At 44.4% G+C, this 22,012-nt stretch overlaps 1 protein-coding gene across 2 annotated transcripts in view; it reads right to left on the bottom strand.

The window, feature by feature from the left end:
- Positions 1 to 21,265, bottom strand: part of LOC127527191 (baculoviral IAP repeat-containing protein 5.1-like) — a 25,905-nt gene extending 4,640 nt beyond the window's left edge. Inside the window, exons 1-3 of one of the 2 annotated variants that reach the window (XM_051925107.1) lie at positions 21,038 to 21,265; positions 18,422 to 18,531; positions 14,044 to 14,165 (exon numbers count right to left, since the gene is read on the bottom strand). In XM_051925107.1, coding sequence (XP_051781067.1) covers positions 14,044 to 14,165; positions 18,422 to 18,531; positions 21,038 to 21,181 — 376 coding nt within the window. In that variant the 5' untranslated portion in view covers positions 21,182 to 21,265. The remainder of the gene's footprint in view (positions 1 to 14,043; positions 14,166 to 18,421; positions 18,532 to 21,037) is intronic. The other variant, XM_051925106.1, reaches the window with a different exon arrangement.
- Positions 21,266 to 22,012: the final 747 nt, after the last annotated feature.

The raw sequence follows: 22,012 nt of genomic DNA, 5'->3' as shown, positions 1-22,012 counted from the left end.
TGCTCCCTCACCCTTTGTCCTCCAAACATGATGATCATTATGTCCAAACAGTTTGATCTTGGATCCCTCAGACCAGAGGACATTTCTCCAGATGGGCAGATCTTTGTCCACCATGTCCCATTGCAAACCGCAGTCTGGCTTTTTTAATGGTGGTTTCTTCCTTGCTGAGCAGCTTTTTCAGGTGAAGTCCGACTGCTTTACTGTGGATATCGAGACTTGTCTCCCTGTGTCCTCCAGCATCTTCACAAGGTCCTTTGTTGCTGTTCTGGGATCGATTTGCATTTTTCATACCAAAGTCCATTCTTCTCTACGAGACACAATGAGACTCATTCCTGAGCTGGATGATGGCTGGGTGGTCTCGCAGGGTTTATAATTGCATATTAATCGTTTGTGCAAATGAACGTGGAAACCTTCAGGCATTTGGAAATTGTCCCCAAGGATGAATCAGACTTGTGGAAGTCCACCATTTTTTCTTGATTTTCCCCACATCATGTCAAGCCAAGAGGTCTCGAGTTTGAAGGTCGGCCTTAACACACATTGACTCCAATTAGGCTAACTGGATATCAGAAGCAAAATTGTCAAATGTCCTAAAGGCTTGACGTCATTTTCTGGAATTTTCCAAGCTGTTTAATGGCCCAGTTAAGCAAAGTGTATGTAGTTCTAGAAAGTTCATTCAGTTCATCTGGACTTCGTTCTTTTCCAGGGAGATACATTACTTCACTCATCCAAGCGACTTCCTCAGTCTCAGTTGACTTCAGGTTTCTCCAACCTTATAAACAGTACCTTTGCATAATGAGCGAAACTAGCACCATTGACTAACAATGGGCTGTGTGATCAATGATACACAAATTGTCCATTGATCAATGGCCATGAGTACCATTCACAGAGAGTGGGGAATGGCTGCAATCAATTTCTGATAATGAACATTATCAGGGATTGTGCTCAAAAAAATGCTTTAGTTGCCTCCCATTTTTATGCAATCGTTTTGTTCACCCCACTGAATTAAAGCTGAAAGTCTGCACTTCAACTGCATCGGAGTTGTTTCATTTAAAATTCATTGTGGTGATGTACAGAACCAAAATGAGAAAAAAGTGGTCTCTGTTCAAATATTTATGGACCTAACTGTATATGGGGTGAATCCCCAAACCTTAAATTGTAATTTATGCTTTCTTTACACCGGGGGTCCTCAATCACAGTCCTGGAGGGCCACAGGTTTTTATTCCAACTGGTTTCCTAATCAAAGAACTCCATGCTGATAATGAAAGTTGGTATTGAACTGTTTAGTTTGTGTGCATGTATATATTATCTATATACAGGGTGGGCCATTTATATGGATACACCTTAATAAAATGGGAATGGTTGGTGATATTAACTTCCTGTTTGTGGCACATTAGTATATGTGAGGGGGGAAACTTTTCAAGATGGGTGGTGACCATGGTGGCCATTTTGAAGTTGGCCATTTTGGATCCAACTTTTGTTTTTTTCAATAGGAAGAGGGTCATGTGACACATCCTTATTGGGAATTTCACAAGAAAAACAATGGTGTGCTTGGTTTTAACGTAACTTTATTCTTTCATGAGTTATTTACAAGTTTCTGACCACTTATAAAATGTGTTCAATGTGTCAGGTCCGAGCATTCCTAGATGAACAGTTTCCTGGAAAGTGGATTGGTCGTCGTGGGCCAGTTGAATGGCCCCCAAGGTCTCCCAATCTGACCCCCTTAGACTTATCTTTGGGGTCATCTGAAGGCAATTGTCTATGCTGTGAAGATACGAGATGTGCAGCACCTGAAACTACGGATACTGGAAGCCTGTGCTAGCATTTCTCCTGCAGTGTTGCTATCAGTGTGTGAAGAGTGGGAGAAGACGGTTGCATTGACAATCCAACACAATGGGCAGCACATTGAACACATTTTATAAGTGGTCAGAAACTTGTAAATAACTCATGAAAGAATAAAGTTACGTTAAAACCAAGCACACCATTGTTTTTCTTGTGAAATTCCCAATAAGTTTGATGTGTCACATGACCCTCTTCCTATTGAAAAAACAAAAGTTGGATCCAAAATGGCCGACTTCAAAATGGCCACCATGGTCACCACCCATCTTGAAAAGTTTCCCCCCTCACATATACTAATGTGCCACAAACAGGAAGTTAATATCACCAACCATTCCCATTTTATTAAGGTGTATCCATATAAATGACCCACCCTGTATATAATTCACTAAACCGCCGGCAAGTAAGACGCCAATGGCGCATGCAGGAAGGAGCCACGCCCACCAACTCGGACGCGACGTCTCGGAAAACATGCCGTCATTTCTGTTTGTCTGTGCCACAGTCCACTTACAGCTGTGAGCCACGTTGACTTTTCATTAGTCAACCTCAGTGGAACCTTGGTTCACACAGAGGCAGCGCCAGAGAGACAGAGGCGCACACACACACACACACACACACAGGCAGCGCCAGAGAGACACAGAGGCACACACAGGCAGCGCAAGAGAGAGCCACGCAATCCTTTAAAACTGAAGTTAACACAATGAAGGAAGCAGTCTTTAAAAACCAATAAGCCCTGTGCCTCTTTCATTAGCGTCTCACCTGCTTCAGGCCCTGCAACAGTCGAGACGCTCTCTCTGCAGCTGACCTTCTCTGTGCCTGACTCCACTACTGTCAGTCGCCCGATTAAAAATGGCCTTTTGAAGGGGAGCTATGGACCCGCTATACCACAGGAACACATTCCCTTCGAGCCTGCTCTCGCTCACTCTAACGTACCGGCTTTCTCTCTCTCTCCTCACTCGCTCGCACACTGCACAGGGGAGAAATGCCCGCAGCACGAGTCTACCTGGAAACCGTTTCAGCCACACTTCCACGCCCCTCGCTACACTGAGTGCGATGATTATTTAAAAATGGGCTTTTGAAGGGGAGCTGTGGACCCGCTATACCACAGGATCACCTGTGACATTGCCTTCATATTGTTTTCCTTTTATTTATGATCCTGTTGAGCAGATCAGACACCCAGGCAAACAACACTGAATAATCAATAACTGCAACCACTTTGCCCGCCCCAACTCCTCACCTGAGTCGGTTTCGTCCGTGTTCAGCAATGTTTCCCAAACTCGGTCCTGGTGAACCCCTGTGGCTGCAGGGTTTTGTTCCAACCAGATTCCTAATCATTAATGCCGGTGAAACTCATCCGGGATAAGTCGGTTTTTCAAACGCAGCCATGTAGCAGATTAGTCTAGCAAGATGTAATAATCCGAGATGAATGCGCGCCCTCGCACTGAGTGAAAAGCCAATACTGTATATATTGAGTCTACAAAACATGATCAGCAAGTCTTTGATAGGCTGCAACAAAATGATGAAAGAACGGGCGCATTTTTTTCACACAAGCTGAGTGGGTGGGTGGGTGTTAGTTAATTAGCAACTCGAAGGATTTCAAGATATAATATACACAACAGGTAACACTGCAAAAGCAGCCCAAACCAGAAAAGACGGCTGGCAAAAAGTGGCTGACAAATTAAACGCGTGTGCATTGTACTTACTGAAAGCAGTGTTACGGATTTTGCAAATGTTTATTTTCTTCCCTCTGCTTAAAAAACATTGAAAAAGCGGCGCAGATTGGTTTGCAGCGTGTAAAACAGTTTGTTTGTCGCGGATAATTTGCTATCCACACAGGGAGGAACCGGGAAGCGAACCCACAATCTTCCACTGTCTCCTTACTGCAAAGCAGCCGTACTACTACAGCGCCACAAGGCAGTTAAACAATGCACCGGGCCACATGTTCATTTTTTTCCCCTGTACTTAAAAGACATTAAAAAACTGTTTCTCAACTCACCCCGCCCATCACTACTCACAGGTTACTGTACGAGAAATCAGCAGACTAGCATGACGGATGGGGCGTAATGGGCGTCCTTCGCCTCTCCTCCGGATTTTTCAAATGTTAATTTTTTCCCTGTGCTTAAAAATCATTAAAAAAGCGGCCTGATTATGCGGCGTATGATACACCACGGGTTGGCTAGTATAATATATTATGGGGTGCCAAACAGGCAAATATAATGATTTTCAGAACATATAAAGTCCGTGTTCTGAATATATAACACCAAAGCCTGATTATATAAAGTCAGCGTTGGAATATAAAATCATTCCCTAATATATAAAAGTAGGACAATTCATAAATAAAATGGTCTAGTTCTAGTGAGGTGGGCGGCACGGTGGCGCAGTGGGTAGCACTGCTGCCTCGTAGTTGGGAGACTTCAGTTCGCTTCCCGGGTCCTCCCTGTGTGGAGCTTGCATGTGCTCCCCTCGTCTGCGTGGGTTTCCTCCCACAGTCCAAAGACATGCAGGTTAGGTGGACTGGCGATTCTAAAACTGGCCCTAGTGTGTGCTTGGTGTGTTTGTGTGTCCTGCGGTGGGTTGGCACCTCTGCCCAGGATTGTCTCCTGCCTTGTGCCCTGTGTTGGTTGGGATTGGTTCCAGCAGACCCCCCGTGACCCTGTGTTCAGATTCAGCGGGTTGGAAAATGGATGGATGGATGGATGGGCTTGTGAGGTTCGTCCAAAAATGCGCCCATACAAAAGGAATAGTTGAAAATGCCAGCCACATACATCATTTTGAATACATTAACTGAAGTGTGTTTTTTTTTTTTTTATATTATATATATATATTTTTCTGAAGACGTTTTTGTTAAACTTCTTTCATTACGTTGTATTAGGAACTCATTAAGTTTACTAAAAATGTGCCCAAGTCGTTTCAATCAATATCAATATAATCTGACTTTAAAAATTATATATTCAGGAATGAGTTTATATATTCCGATGCCGACTTTACATTATCAGAAATGATTATATATTCTACCTCTGACTTTATATATTCCGAAAATCATTGTAATTGCCTGTTTGGCACCCCATTATATATTTATATGTATGTATGTATGTGTGTGTATATTACACATAGCAGCAGCCCCAGCACTGCCCCCTGCTGGTTAAGTTTGCTGATGATACCAAGATAGGTGGATTAGCAGATAATTGAGAATCCATTATATCATCACAAAGGACTTGGGCAGCAGACAGGCTTGGGCAGATTTGTGGCAGATGAAATGTCAGTAAATGTAAAGAATTACACATAGGAAGTAAAAATGTGGGTGGCATGGTGGCGCAATGGTAGCGCTGCTGCCTCACAGGAGACCTGGGTTTGCTTCCCGGGTCCTCCCTGCGTGGAGTCTGCATGATCTCCCCGTGTCTGTGCGGGTTTCCTCCGGGTGCTCCGGTTTCCTCCCGCAGTCCAAAAACATGTCCCTAGTGGATGTGTGTGTGTGTCCTGCGGTGGGTTGGCACCCTGCCCAGGATTGGTTCCTGCCTTGTGCCCTGTGGTTGGCTCCAGCAGATACCCCGTGACCCTATGTGCAGATTCAGCGGGTTGGAAAATGGATGGATGGAAGTAAAAATGTGAGGTTTGAATACACAATGGGTGGTCTGAAAATCAAGAGTCCACCTTATGAGAAGGACTTAGGAGTCATAGTGGACTAAGCTATCGACTGGAAGAGAGTGTTCAGAAGCCACGAAGGCGGCTAACAGAATGTCAGGTTATATAGCGCCTTGATGTGTGGAGTACAAGTCACAGGAGGTTCTGCTCAAGCTTTATAAACACATTGGTGAGGCCTCATCTGGAGTCCTGTGTGCAGTTTTGGTCTCCAGACTACAAAAAGGACATTGCAGCACAAGAGAAGGTCCAGAGAAGAGCAACGAGGCTGATTCAGGGATAAACAGGGGATGAGTTATGAGGAAAGATTGAGAGAGCTGAGCCTTTACAGTTTAAGCAAAAAGAAAATGGAGGAGACCTGACTGAAGTGTTTCAAATTATGAAGGGAATTAGTGCAGTGGATCGAGACGGCGACTTTAAAATGAGTTCATCAAGAACACAGAGTGTGAAATTTCCCCTTCACAAGTTTCCAACTAACATTAGGAAGTTTTTCTTTACACAGAATGATAGACACTTAGAGCAAGTGACCAAGTTGTGTGGCAGACATTGAGACTTTAGGGACTTTCAAAACTTGATGTTTTTTTGGAAGAAATAAGTGGACAGGACTGACGAGCTTTGTTGGGCTGAATGGCCTGTTCTCGTCTAGAGTGTTCCAATGTTCAAGATCATTACATTTAATGTGTTCTGTGTGGTAGTCACTGCCTGCCGCCAACACAGGAGGAAGCCCCAGAATGCACATAGTGATTAACAAGTGGGTTGGTTTTAAGAGAACATTTACGACGGTCTAATTTAAAGTAAATTGCAAGATTAAAGTGCATTTCCACTTTAATCACGAAATACATTTTTCCCCTTCACTGTGTCCCTAATTTTATTTCTCTGTACATTCTGATGCTGTTGCAAAGGTGCAAAAAAAGAAAAAGATGGCATAGCAATGATGGTATGCGAGACTTTTAAAAATGTATTGCGCCATTACAATGGGGAATATGCAACACTTGTATTGCCCATGTGAGAAATGGATGCAGAGAAGCTCCATAAATGCATCTGAATGTCAGCATTTAATAAGTCTGATGATTTGCTTCCCCACATCGAACCATTCAAACATGGAAGCAGGCACATCGATTCTGTGGGATCTACAAAGCGGATTGCTGTCACATGTTGTTAGTAAACAGATGTCACGTTCCGACTTGATCACACTGCACCCCCATACAACCTCCCCCCCACCCCAATTTTTTTTAGCTGGTACTGCAAATCATGCAGGCGTCACATTAATTTCAGAGGACGTGCTCAGAGGATGCATCAAATGAGCACAGGTAATGCATGGCAGCCATGATACGGGCGCTTACGTGTTCCAAGCGTGAAATATAAACCGGCCTTAACACAGCAGAACTCCCCCTAAAGACACACCATTTGAGGTAAAACAGAATTGAAATGCAGGATTTCATCAATCAGATGGTGAGCCTCTGCGATGCGATGATGTTAGGCCTCGATCCCCGATGCTGTGCAGTCTATTCCATTCCACCTGCTGGTCTGGGGAAAGCCCATATTTATCTGGGATGTCAATCCCAAGGGGCAGCTTAGCTCTCTACTCCGAGAGGACATAATAAGCCCCCTTCATTTTCCTCCCCAATAACCAGCCCATGTCTGTGTGCGTCTCTTCCATACTCTCCTGGGGCCTCATGTATAAACGGTGCGTACGCGCACAAATGTTGCGTACTCCCGTTTCCACGCTCAAATTGCGTTGTATAAAACCTAATCTTGGCGTAACTTGTATAAAACCTAAACTTGACACACATTTCCACGGTACCTCATACCCTGTTGTACGCAATTTCTCTGCTCGGTTTTGCATACTGGCGGCACTCGGCGTCAAAGCAGTGCTACTGTTCCTGTGTGGTCACCCTTTCTTAGACCCACGTTCCTGACGCGGCTTTATAAATACACTGAAACTAACTGCATATTGTTTATTAGTGTAATGCATCTGATTGTAATTAACCTGCAGGAATATAATGGTCCAGGGAATAGCCATAGTATTCCAAATACCATAACTGCTTTAGCCTTGTTACTCTCACTGCATCTTCTTTCAGCTGCTCCCGTTAAGGGTTGCCACAGCAGATCATCTTTCCATATTACTCTCACTGCACCACTCGGAGTATTTATATCACTGTATCTGAGTGGGGAATCACAGCAGCAGCTGATCGGAAAGAGAATTATCGGTACACAGCATGAAGCAGACGCTGCCTGAGCTACGGCAAAACGCTTTAGAGACTTCCCAGTACGGACTTCGCAGTTTAGAAAAAGTTTCATCCCAAATACTCTAAACGCACTCAATCAGTCCATCAAGTGCTCCTTGTAGAAAGGTTAGTACTTATAAGTACAATCACCTCACTGTAAACTTGCACTAGTTATATTGCATAACCTGCGCCACTTTATAAAGCGCGTATTTACCGGACGGTATTCATTTTTAAGATGAAATGCAGCAAAATATGTTGATTATATTATACAGATAAAACTAACTTCATTTAAATAATCTTTATTGTTATTAAACATGTGAGGACACGGTGCCACAGTGCTAGCTAGTTCACGGATAGCTCCTGCCTTGCGCTGTATTATTGCTGGTGCTGACGTGACACTGGAAGGATAGATGGACAGAATAAACAAACACGTACTACAAAGATATTACAATGTTCCTTAAAAGTTTTGAATAATCTGCGTTCTAAGCTTACAGATGGCTTAACGTCTATTACAGAGCTGATTGTGTGGCGATTGGGTATTTGGAGAAAGAAAAGGACAGGAATTGGAGTTTAGTACGTTTGAAAGAGACAATACTGCTGTGATAAATTATTTCATCGAAGGTCGCGCATGGCGCAGCAGGCCTCTTGCGTGAGATATGAACAAGCACTGCGCCACCGTGTTCCCATGTTTAATAACATGCTTTCATTCCTATCATCATGAAAATGATATCACGTATACATCTCAGTATTTTAATTATTCAGAGAGATGTAATATCACGAATGTAATGGATTATGTTCGACTTACTGCCGGCAATGCGGACCAAGCTCTGACACTGGTTGTACAGGGACTGAACAGCCCTTATCAGGGGGTCCGGTACCTCATACTCTGAGTACCCCCCACAGGATTCCCCGAGGGACACGGTCGAATGCCTTTTTCCAAGTCCACAAAACACATGTAGACTGGTTGGGCGAACTCCCATGCACCCTCCAGGACTCTGCTAAGGGTGTACAGCTGGTCCACTGTTCCGCGACCCGGACGAAAACCACACTGTTCTTCCTGAATCCGAGGTTCAACTATCCAACGGACCCTCCTCTCCAGGACCATTGAATAGACTTTTCCAGGGAGGCTGAGGAGTGTGATCCCTCTGTAGTTGGAACACCCCCTCCGGTCCCCCTTCTTAAAGAGGGAGACCACCACCCCGGTCTGCCAATCCTGAGGCACTGTCCCTGATGTCCATGCGATGTTGCAGAGACATGTCAACCAAGACAGCCCTACAACATCCAGAGCCTTGAGGAACTCCAGGCGTATCTCGTCCACCCCCGGGGCCCTGCCACCAAGGAGTTTTTTGACCACCTCAGTGACCTCAGTCACAGAGATGGGGGGGAGCCCTCCTCCGAGTCCCCAGGCTCTGCTTCCTCATTGGAAGGCATGTTAGTGGGATTGAGGAGGTCTTCGAAGTACTCCCCCCACCGACCCACAACGTCCCAAGTCGAGGTCAGAAGCGCACCATCCCCACCATACACAGTGTTGACACCGCACTGCTTCCCCCTCCTGAGACGCAGGACGGTGGACCAGAATCTCCTCGAAGCCGTCCGAAAGTCGTTCTCCATGGTCAGTGATTGGGTCACTGCTTTTTGCAGATGATGTTGTCCTGTTTGCTTCATCAGGCCGTGATCTTCAGCTCTCTGGATCGGTTCGCAGCCGAGTGTGAAGCGGCTGGGATGGGAATCAGCACCTCCAAATCCGAGACCATGGTCCTCAGCCAGAAAAGGGTGGAGTGCCCTCTCAGTGTTGGGAGCGACATCCTGCCTCAAGTGGAGGAGTTCAAGTATCTCGGGGTCTTGTTCACGAGTGAGGGAAGAATGGAGCGTGAGATTGACAGGCGGATCGGTGCGGCGTCCGCAGTAATGCGGGCTCTGAATTGGTCTGTCGTGGTGAAAAAGGAGCTGAGCTGTAAGGCAAAGCTCTCAATTTACCAGTCGATCTATGTTCCTACCCTCACCTATGATCATGAGCTATGGGTAGTGACCGAAAGAACGAGATCGCGAATACAAGCGGCTGAAATGAATTTCCTCTGCAGAGTGTCTGGGCTTTCCCTTAAAGACAGGGTGAGAAGCTCAGTCATCCGGGAGGGGCTCAGAGTAGAGCCGCTGCTCCTCCGCATCGAGAGGAGTCAGATGAGGTGGCTCGGGCATCTGATCAGGATGCCTCCTGGACGCCTCCCTGGTGAGGTGTTCCAGGCACGTCCAAACGGGAGGAGGCCCCAGGGAAGACCCAGGACACGCTGGAGGGACTATGTCTCCCGGCTGGCCTGGGAACGCCTCGGGATTCTCCCGGAAGAGCTAGAAGAAGAGGCCGAGGAGAGGGAAGTCTGGGCATCTCTGCTCAAGCTGCTGCCCCCGCGACCCGACCTCGGATAAGCAGAAGAGGATGGATGGATGGATAGATAATGGATTGTGTCCTGTCGGAGAAAGAAAGAACGGAAGCACGTACTGATTCACACACAGAGCACATAGACAACCATACAGAACAAAGCATTTAACGTCCTACTTTAGTTACAATGGGATTTGAGAAACTAGTAAATTAAACGATTTTAAGATGAAGTTTATGATGTTTTACTTTAATGGCAAAATAAACTACATGATTAAAGAGGACATTTCGAGATTAAAAGTGGACATTTCGTGCTTTTATCTCACTGTGTGCCTATTTTTTTTGTCTGTACCCTAATAAGCTTTCATATGACACTCAAACAGTGGGCTATGACTCGCTTTTTCACAGCGACTTTGATATGCGATTTCTTTTTTATTTCAGGCACTGTGCGACTTTGTGAACTTGAGCTTTCGAGTTTCTCCGACACTGTCACTCGATCAACTTCATTTTGTTGTTTATATTCACTGTTTAAACCAACAAATAGTACGTTTTTCCTTTGCCTCCACTTGGTATTCGCTGAAATTCTTTTATTTTCCCCCGTGCTTTTCCCATTGTCTTTTCACAGAAAGCTATTTATATTGATTTGCATATTCAAAGAGGCGTAATTCTGGGAGGAGTTGGGGCGGGACACTTTACTTTTCACGCTGATTGGGATTTATGTAGCGGAAGAACGTGGAAGTTTACTTACGTACTGATTCCTGCATCTGGATTTTTCTGTGCATACGCACATTCCTGCTTTTGTGCTTATGCCATGTTATAGTGTGAGTTCTACGCACGGCGTTATACACGAGGCCTCTGGTGGTTAACTACTAGCCCGGTTTCATTATTAGTCACTCCTGACCCACAGGATGAACTCCCCCACCTCGGTACTTTCCCCAGCTGGTTAGTTGTTAGGTCCTGTCCCTCGTTTTTGGGAACAAAAAAATCCTGCCGACTACGCCACTGTCAGAAAAAAATCCACATCTTCAGTTCTGGTTTGGACTCCGTCTTGTACACAACTAACGATCTTCAAATTCAACCTTTTGAAGCCAGGACATCATATATGGGTGGCTGCCCCAAACCTTTTATGACCAACAGATGTGGATGTAAGATGGCGACTTTAAAGGCCAGTGGAATAAGTGACATCGATGCTGGAACCGGAAGGGACGTCACAGTCCAGTCACGCTGGACTTCACACAAGCATCAACTGGGACAACCTTACAAATAGCGGAGCACAACATCAGGAGCTTTTACATTAAAGCAGTTTAACACAGCAATGAGGGTCTGGCCTGGGTCGATTTACTATTCTGTAAATTGTTAGAATTTAAGGGGATCAAACCATTAGGACAACCCTAGTGACCATGTCATGAAACTTTTCAGTGTCAGGAAGATCCATTAGGATAAGCCTTCCTATGTGGGAGACAGTGGAGACAGTGGAGAAGATTTAGGGCTTAAAGAGTCTTGCATACAATGCTGGACAAATTCATCCCGAAACTTAGAAGAAATTAGAGGACTCGGTGGTGGATCAATAAGGAGCTATAGAGGAAGTTACAAAAGGAAAAACGAAAAAAGACAAATGAGGCACTTAACTCTTTTTAGGACAGATTTCGACTTCAGGGGTCGAGGGTGGATGATGAGGCCAATAAAAAATAAGATGTAAACGTCAATAAAAACAAAAAAAGCACCATTCTGTTACAGGTAGACCCTCTTTGCTAGGAGGACTCAGACTCATTGACTGGACGTAGTGCTGAACATGTTCAAGTAGCGGGTGCGCCTACAGTAGCGTTCACCTGGGAGGACTACACAGACATACGGGCCGTTCTTAGGTTTTTGGGGGCCCTAGGCATGGAGCGTAGGTAGGGGTCCAGTCGCTTTGTGGAATGGTTTTTATCTTCCCAGCTTCCGCTATTTATAGCGTGATTGATTTGCTGCACAGACACTTGGAGGCAGGCGAGGTGGATGATCAGTGCCCTCCCACCCCACTCACCACTCCGTCACCTCGATTCTGCCTGTCATCACGGTTTCCTCTTTGCTCACATGTAACCATATTGATAATTCCGCCACCAGAGAAAATTTGTACTTCTGAAATGTATGGACCTGTAAGTTGTAGGCTATTTGGTTCAAAAAAGCACCCTGCGGTCTCCTAGTTTGCCTATGCCTAACAACTGTCCTGCAGACATTGATCTGTGGGAGGCAACATGGCGTGCCAATGGACACTATGGATTTCCAGCCGCTTGACTACTTCAAACTCACCTAAGTAGCTAGAAAAAGCCTTTCAGCTTACATACAGTACATTCAAAACTCCGCAGCCCACACAAAGCGTTCTGCTGACATCTCCCCCAGCTTCACTGGTTACCGGTTCCATACTTCAGTTTAGCACACCCTGACTAGAGCTGCTGATTAACTGTACAGACTGCATCTCTGTTGTTGGTCATTAGCACTAAAACACAAGTAATATGACAGTTCGAATAGGTGAGGAGGGTTAGTAACAGATGCGGTTTCTCTTCTCGGAACTCAGATGTGGCACATGGAGCCACGGCCCACCTGCCAAGTTGTTTTGCCTGCATAAAAAGTCATCTCTGATGGAGGATCGCAGGAATCGTTGGGTAGAGGGGTCCTTTCATCGGATTGGCTGGCCCAGCACTGGCCAAATGGGGTGAGGCAGCTTGATGAAGGAGATCTCCAGGACTCTCTGAACAAATCCAAATCTTATTATGCGAGATCATCAACTGTTGAATTCTGCTCTGTACTTGTAATATTTCTATTGCACTATTAGTTTGTATTGAGTACCCCTTGTGTTCTGTGAATTGTATTTACTCCCTTCTCTTTGATACCCACTGCACGCCTAACCTAACTGGAAAGGGGTCTCTCTTTAAACTGCCTTTCCCAAGGTTTCTTCCACACACCCCCTCGCCCCCATTTTTTTTTTTTTTTTTTTGGGAGGTTTGTCTTCTCAGAGAGTCGAGGCTGGGGGGCTGTCAAAAGGCAGGGCCTGTTAAAGCCCATTGCGGCACTCCTTGTCATTGTGGGCTACACAAAAATAAAATTGTATTGTATTTGTATCAAGGATTAAAATTCAAGATTCTGCTTCTCACCTTTATTGCCCTACTCTGTGTATATTTCCCCCCACCCACTTTATATGTATAGCGACCTTGGGTTTGTAAAAGGCGCTTTATAAATGCAAATTATTAAATTTATTTACATTTTTCTTGTTTTTATTCATTTTATTTTTTTTTTATTTTTTATTATTTTTATCTCCCCCTGTCTGCGTGGGTTTCCTCCGGGCGCTCCGGTTTCCTCCCACAGTCCAAAGACATGCAGGTTAGGTGGATTGGCAATTCTAAATTGGCCCTAGTGTGTGCTTGGTGTGTTTGTGTGTGTCCTGTGGTGGGTTGGCACCCAGCCTGGGATTGGTTCCTGCCTTGTGCCCTGTGTTGGCTGGGATTGGCTCCAGCAGATCCCCCGTGACCCTGTGTTTGGATTCAGCAGGTTGGAAAATGGATGGATGGATTATTTTTATCATGAGAGGAGACAAACAGGTAGGTAATAAGAATGAGAATTTACATTCTGCACAGGTTCATAGAACAAAACAGAGCGACGCTTGTCATAAGTAACCATGTTGATTTGTGTGTGAAACCATCGTTTTGTGTACTATTTTGGAAAAAACAAATATTCAGTCCTGGGACAAAAGGAAAAACTTTGCCCTAAAAGAGTTAAGTCTGGTAACTCCAGTGCTAACTGTAGGGCAATATGAGTGAAATGCAGCTTACACTTTGGAGAAGGAATATCAAACACAAAAAAACGATTTCTGTGGTTGACAGTGCACCGTTGACTTCATCACCCTCGTGTTCGTATCATGAAACAGAGAGAACCATACACAGACACAGTCAGGGCAATTTGAATGTTAAAAATAAAATAGACATGGCCACGCACTCACAATGTAGATGCATAGACGCTCCATCTCCAGCATGAAGTACTCGTCCACCAGCAGCTCTTTGTAGTCCTTCTTCAACTGCAGAAAGCCACATTTTGGGTTGCGCTTGGAGTGCTCAAGCCTGGGAAAAAATTCAGACATGTGAAAATACATCTTTAGTGGATTAAGTGACCAGGATTTTAAATCACCTGTCGCTCGCAAACCGTTTGAACTAATTGACCTGAAATTTGGTGCACATGTAGTATGTGACGTCTACTATCTACTTTCGGGGTGATGATTGACTTCCAAGATGATTCCTCGTTTTATTGTAGAATCAACTCGGGGCGGCCGTGCGGCACATGCGTACAGGTGCTGGTCATAAAATTAGAATATCATGACAAAGTTGATTTATTTCAGTAATTCCATTCAAAAAGTGAAACTTGTATATTAGATTCATTCATTACACACAGACTGATGAATTTCAAATGTTTATTTCTTTTAATGTTGATGATTATAACTGACAACTAATGAAAGTCCCAAATTCAGTATCTCGGAAAATTCAAATATTGTGAAAAGGTTCAATATTGAAGACACCTGGTGCCACACTCTAATCAGCTAATTAACTCCAAACACCTGCAAAAGCCTTTAAATGGTCTCTTAGTCGAGTTCTGTAGGCTACACAATCACGGGGAAGACTGCTGACTTGACAGTTGTCCAAAAGACGACCATTGACACCTTGCACAAGGAGGGCAAGACACAAAAGGTCATCGCTAAAGAGGCTGGCTGTTCACAGAGCTCTGTGTCCAAGCACATTAATAGAGAGGCGAAGGGAAGAAGGACAAGATGTGGTAGAAAAAAGTGGACAAGCAATAGGGATAACCGCACCCTGAAGAGGATTGTGAAACAAAACCCATTCAAAAATGTGGGGGAGATTCACAAAGAGTGGACTGCAGCTGGAGTCAGTGCTTCAAGAACCACCACACACAGACGTATGCAAGACATGGGTGTCAGCTGTCGCATTCCTTGTGTCAAGCCACTCTTGAACAAGAGACAGCGTCAGAAGCGTCTCGCCTTTGGACTGCTGCTGAGTGGTCCAAAGTTATGTTCTCTGATGAAAAGTAAATTTTGCATTTCCTTTGGAAATCAAGGTCCCAGAGTCTGGAAGAAGAGATGAGAGGCACAGAATCCACGTTGTGTGAGGTCCAGTGTAAAATTTCCACAGTCAGTGAAGGTATGGGGTGCCATGTCATCTGCTGGTGTTGGTCGATTGTGTATTCTAAGGTCCAAGGTCAACGCAGCCATCTACCAGGAAGTTTTAGAGCACTTCATGCTTCCTGCTGCTGACAAACTTTATGGAGATGCAGATTTCATTTTCCAACAGGACCTGGCACCTGCTCACAGTGCCAAAGCTACCAGTACCTGGTTTAAGGACCATGGTATCTCCGTTCTTGATTGACCAGCAAACTCGCCTGACCTTAACCCCATAGAAAATCTATGGGGTATTGTGAAGAGGAAGATGCAATACGCCAGACCCAACAATTCAGAAGAGCTGAAGGCCACTATCAGAGCAACATGGGCTCTCATAACACCTGAGCAGTGCCACAGACTGATCGACTCCATGCCACGCCGCATTGCTGCAGTAATCCAGGCCAAAGGAGCCCCCAACTAAATATTGAGTGCTGTACATGCTCATACTTTTCATGTTCATACCTTTTCAGTTGGCCAACATTTCTAAAAATCCTTTTTTACATTGGTCTTAATGGATATTCTAATTTTCCGAGATACTGAATTTGGGACTTTCATTAGTTGTCAGTTATAATCATCAACATTAAAAGAAATAAACATTTGAAATACATCAGTCTGTGTGTAATGAATGAATCTAATATACAAGTTTCACTTTTTGAATGGAATTACTGAAATAAATCAACTTTGTCATGATATTCTAATTTTATGACCAGCACCTGTATGGGCGCCATTCTCATTCCCTACCACCTTCGCTGTCACGTCCCCTACCTCTTCATATCTTAAATCATTCTTGAGGCAGATTGAAGACTTAAGTGAAAAATTAAGGAAAACATGCTAAGTAATTGCAACACAAACACTGACAATCAGTTTTAACGCGAAACGATGCCGACGAAAGAGGAGAAGCGGGCTGCTAGGGTGGAGAAAAGAAGAGCTGCTCAGGAAGCAGCAAGCGCATCAACCTCTGAGCAAACGAATGGTAAACGTACAGAGAAAGGATGAAAACTAGGAATGCTCAAGTCAAGTGTGTTTTCTGCACGTTATCATGCTGTATGCCATTACGGATACAGATAGAGATATATACAGTACGCTTCTAAGAGGAACCCTTTTAAAATCCCTCTTCAGGGTCGAATTCCATCCATGAAAACATTCCCTAGTCCACCGTCATTGCCCGAAAAGGGTCGCCAGTATAATCCATCCATTTTCCAACCCGCTGAATCCGAACACAGGGTCACGTGGGTCTGCTGGAGCCAATCCCAGCCAATACAGGGCAAAAGGCAGGAACCAATCCTGGCCAACCCACCGCAGGACACACACACACACACACACACAAACACACCCACACACCAAGCACACACTAGGGCCAATTTAAAATCGCCAATCCACCAAACCTGCATGTCTTTGGACTGTGGGAGGAAACCCACGCAGACACGGGGAGAACATGCAAACTCCACACAGGGAGGACCCGGGAAGCTAACCCGGGTCTCCTAACTGCGAGGCAGCAGCACTACCCACTGCGCCACCGTGTCGATCGGTTACACAGCAAATTGGTTAAATGCGTATCAATAGTATAGGCTGAAACATCAACTTACAATAATCACAAAGAATATCTACAACCGTTAACACCGTGCGGTCTTCCACCAGCGAATTACTGTTGAAAGAAGGACGTATCGTAATGTTATTGCGTAATTAATATCTGAGTGATGGACTGTGCAATAAGACAAGATTAGTTGTATTCAAAATTGGTCAAACAATTATGACGTGTAAAATTTTAACAAGCGACAAGAAAGATAATGAAGTACATCATCAGGGGATAACAGACACCAAAGGAGATCTTGATATGCTATTTATATTAAAACGTTTACAGTTTCCTGTTAGAATAGCTTTTGTAAAGACAATTAACAAATCACAAGGACAAACATTTGAAAAAGTCGGTTTATTTATTAGAGAGAAAGAAACGAAATTCCCTCACAGGCAGTTATATGTTGCGTGGTCACGATGAAAGTCCAAACACGGAATCAAAATTCAATGCGATATTGACAAAAATTTAATTCCAAAAATTTTTACATAAGTTTTTCATTAAAAGTTTAAAAAGTATTTGCTTGTTAATTTCAAAGCTAAACGGAATGAAAATGTATAACTCAACGAATACCTCTAACAACATGAAAAAATTTATTACATTTTACTCTTTTCAATATGGTTAATAACTCGCTGTAATGTAAAATACTGTAGTTTCATTATGCATATGTAACAATTCCCATGAAAATGTTTAAATTGTACATATGCTTCCCCATACGCGAGCAGCTGAGCCGGGAAGTGGGTGGTATGTATATTATATAAAATACACACACACATATTATATATTATATATATATATATATATATATATATATATATATATATATATATATACACACACACATACACAGTGCATCCGGAAAGTATTCACAGCGCATCACTTTTTCCACATATTATGTTACAGCCTTATTCCAAAATGGATTAAATTCATTTTTTTCCTCCGAATTCTACACACAACACCCCATAATGACAACGTGAAAAATGTTTACTTTGTTTTTGCAAATTTATTAAAAATAAAAAAACTGAGAAATCCCATGTCCATAAGTATTCACAGCCTTTGCCATGAAGCTCAAAACTGAGCTCAGGCTGTGAACCGTGTCACTGGTATTCCTGGTTCTCTATTAATTCACTCCTATCTGATTAAAATTATTAATGTTGCTGATCCTTCATAGCCATTAATACAGTCATGTGACTTTTGAATCGCAGGAAAAATAAAATTAAAAAAAAAAAAATGGTCAGATATGAGCCAAAAATTGGACTGTAGTCTTCCAGCCATCTTCTGAATGTAACCTTTGCAGCCTGAAGCAGCTCAGGCACAGCAAATATGTACTTTTGACTCATTTCTACCACTGTGCCATTTCTAAAGCATTGCCAAAGCATTATCTGGAGACCACTTCCCCACTTCTTTTGACAGTCCGTATACATTCTGAACAGAGGGGTCCCCATAAAATGCATGCCCCCTCCCCTCACTTTTGCACCCCAGAGAGAAAAACCTGTAGCCCCACATGATGACCAAGCTGCACAACTACCATGGCACTCCCCAGATGGCACACATCTACTAGCATAGCAGTTACTAACCAGGGGTCATCCTGAGGCTCCCAGCCCTCCAGCTCCGTCAGGCAGAAGAAGCAACGCACAACGTCCGGCTCGTTTTCACTGGGGCAGTGGACAAAGCCTGCGCGTGCCATCTGTTGGAAAACAGCAGAAAGATGAAATTAAAAATCAGTCAATAGGAGATGGGGACAGCCCAGGGGGAGATTTTCATTCAAGAGACTGCTTTAGAGTACACAGGGGGGAGAACTAAAAAACAGGCATGAGTGGTGGTCAGGACACCAGACAGGCCGAGTCACGTGACGCCCTTTAAACGATCTTCAGGATTAACCAGACAACATGTAGAAGATATTTTACAAGGAAATTTAAACAGAATATTTATATTTATAAAAAATAAGGGTGTGATCATCCAGTACTGAGCGCTTGTGGGCTCAAATCCTAACATGAAGAACTGTGTTTGCATGATCAGCTCTTTGGACCTCCTATTGAGAGTTCACAGGGACAGCTTCCACATGCAATGGAATGGAATCAAAAGCAGACATTCTACCTGCTTAATAGTTAATAAAAATAACGAGGGTCTTGCTCACTCCTGGCAATGGGACAGCTTGTCAGTTAAAATGTCCGAATAGTTTTGAGCCCCTGAAAATGAGCAGGGGGAGGACCTTTAACTCTTTTAGGGCGGACTTCGACAAATGTTAGTAGTAGTGGGCGATAATCAGCCCTAAATGTCGGGGGGGGGGGGGGGGGGGGGGGGGGTGTAAAACATAAAATCTCTCCGTTACAGTAACGGTTGACTATTCTCCTTTTGGAGGAATGTTAGACTCGTTGACTTCACGTGTGAACAGCGACGAGCAAACAACGGTAGAAACGGCATCTGGCGAGAGAGCGAAGCGAATGCGCAACTCCAAATACTGTACTCAGTGGAGGAAGTTTGTGTGTGTATTTTAGCATTCTGAATTGGGCCCCGACTTCGGGACCGATAATCTATATAATAAAAGCCCAGCGCGGCGTCCGTGTCCGGGTTCCTTTTGGCTGTATAGCCGCCCCCGTAGAAAAGCCCCAGTCCTTCCCCTCTCAGAATTCCTCCGTTCTTTCCCCTTTGTGCACGTGAGTATTTCGAACCCCGCGTCTGAGTCGGATGGTTCCCCTGGTCACCAATTCGTGTGTTTCAAGCCGCGATTTTCTATTCTCTCCCTTGCGGCCCACTATGCCTTTCCGTCTTCAGATACCCATGTGCACTTGTACGGAGGAGACCTTACGGAACAATGCCGAAACGAATGGCAACTGAACCTGCTGCTGCGAGAGAGGACACATTACAGCGTCATCACGAGGCAAAGGCGTGCCAGTCGCTCGCAAGAAACGGACAGTCAGCATTCACACAGATTAGCTCAACGACGCGTCTCTGCCGCACAACGAAAGGCAACCGAAACCCCTTCTGATTAGTCTGCGTCCCACACTTCGTGAATCATGGGTTTTGTTTTGAAATTGTTTCCCATGCAAAAATCAAATGCGGTGCGATGAAGGACCCAGTTCACGACTGGCAGCCGCATTTAAACAGGGAGTCCTTCAACTGTGGTCATCCAACGCGCAGCGTAGCGCGCGCCAGGTCGCTAGTTTGATAATAGTCTAGGGACCTGGGGGGCGATATTAACATCAGGGACCACCTAACGGACCATAAGGTTAGGGTTTTGGGGGGGTTCAGGTCAATCCTAAATCAAAAGTACACTGTCCAGACTGACAGACTGAGGAGATCGTTCCCTCCCCCACACTATGCGACTCTTCATTTCCACCCCCGGGGGGTAAACGTTAACGTTATTCAAAGTTATTGTCTGTTTAAACCTGCATTTTTATTACTCTTTAATTTAATATTGTTTTTGTATCCGTATGCTGCCGCTGGAGTATATAAATTCCCCTTGGGATTAATAAAGTATCTATCCATCCATTATCCAACCCGCTATAGCTACAGTGTCACGGGGGTCTGCTGGAGCCAATCCCATGCAGCCAACACAGGGCGCAAGGCAGGAAACAAACCCTGGGCAGGGCGCGCACACTAGGGACAATGTAGCATCGCCAATGCACATATCCTGCATGTCTTTGGATTGTGGAGCACCCGGAGGAAACCCACGTAGACACGGGGAGAACATGCAAACTCCACGCAGGGAGGACCCGGGAAGCGAACCCAGGTCTCCTAACTGCTCCACCGTGCTGCCCCGTATCTATCTATCAGACCTTAAAAGTCTGCTTTTTGGTATCCGCTTTTTAACTAAGACCCTAAATTTCTAGCAAATGCAAGCATACTAAACAGAAAAGTAATCTGGACACTTTCAAACAAAATTTTAAACACTAAAGCTCAAAACAAACCTTCACTCTTCTCAGAGACAGGTTCATATCGCTTTCTACTGAAAAGCCTTCAGATGGTAAAAGCACAACCAAATCTAATTTACATGTATTTATAAATATAAACAGTATATATCTACATTTGATTTAGGCAAAGCATAACGATGTTTTTAACGATTAAGTTTTAAAGGTCCATAAACTCTTTTATCCAAGTCTGCCGCCTAAACATGAAGGCTGCGTTAACTCCTATTAAGAGCGGCTTCTCTTCTCTTCTCTCCTCTCATCTAATCTGCTAATATCGCTCACCATTTCCGGTGTGCAGAGACAGTCTTCGAGGAACGGCCAGTCGACAAAGGTCATCAGACGGTTCTTATGACTGTACATCTCCATGTAGTCCACAAGTACGTTCTGCGCTGCTGCTGCCACCGCTGCTTCTCCTCCTTCTGCCATCGTTGTTTTAGGGATCCGCCGCCACCTCTCGTGCAGTTTAAAACGAGACGCGAGGCGCTAATTACAGCAGAGGGAGAAGCCAATGAGCGCCTCTAATTAAACCCTTAACAACTTCAAGTGGGGGTCTGTGTTTTGGTTTTGTTCTCGTTTACCCAGTTCAGAATCGTAGGAAGCCTAAATAAGAGAAGACACTTGTCTGAGTTAAATCCAATCATCAATGAAGAGTTTGGTCCAAAGAGCCAAAGTTTTTAAAATTGGGGGAAATTGGCTTGCCGAAGGGGGGAATTTTTGACTATAGTGCCAAGCACCCTGAACCAAACCGAAAGACTCCGGGTGCGGTGTGAGCGGATTAGAGGGTGTGGCGCAGGCGTTCACCTCTACTTTTGATTTTATTGGCAGCATTTTGGCAGAAAAAAAAAAAAACAAAACAAAAACTCCAAACGGCTGGAGGAAAAAAAAAATCTGCAGTGGTTTGGAGGCCACGAGACCACCCAGCCTCCTCTAAGCATTCAACCTAACATAAATGACCTCATAATCAGTCCTCATTGTATTCAGGGTTCTCATGGAAGAACTTGATGATGACGGTCATGTGGACTTCTGGCCTTTAATCCATCAGTGGAGGGACATCACAGTGCTTTGATCGGGTGGTGGTGGCATAGATCGACACCACAGAAAACCGGAAAAAGAAGAGAAGAGAAAGTAGGAGTTAGTATGGATTACGGAGCCACCAGGAATGATATTGATAATTAAATGCATATACAGAGTATTTGTACATCAAAGGTAACTCATCTCCGAATCTTGATCTTGCAATCTCTTTTGACAACTCGGTTA

This window comes from Erpetoichthys calabaricus, chromosome 3 (genome assembly GCF_900747795.2).
Source record: "Erpetoichthys calabaricus chromosome 3, fErpCal1.3, whole genome shotgun sequence".
Classification (NCBI taxonomy): Eukaryota; Metazoa; Chordata; class Cladistia; order Polypteriformes; family Polypteridae; genus Erpetoichthys; species Erpetoichthys calabaricus.
Note: the sequence above shows the minus strand (reverse complement) of the source record. Positions and strands in the feature narration are given on the sequence as shown.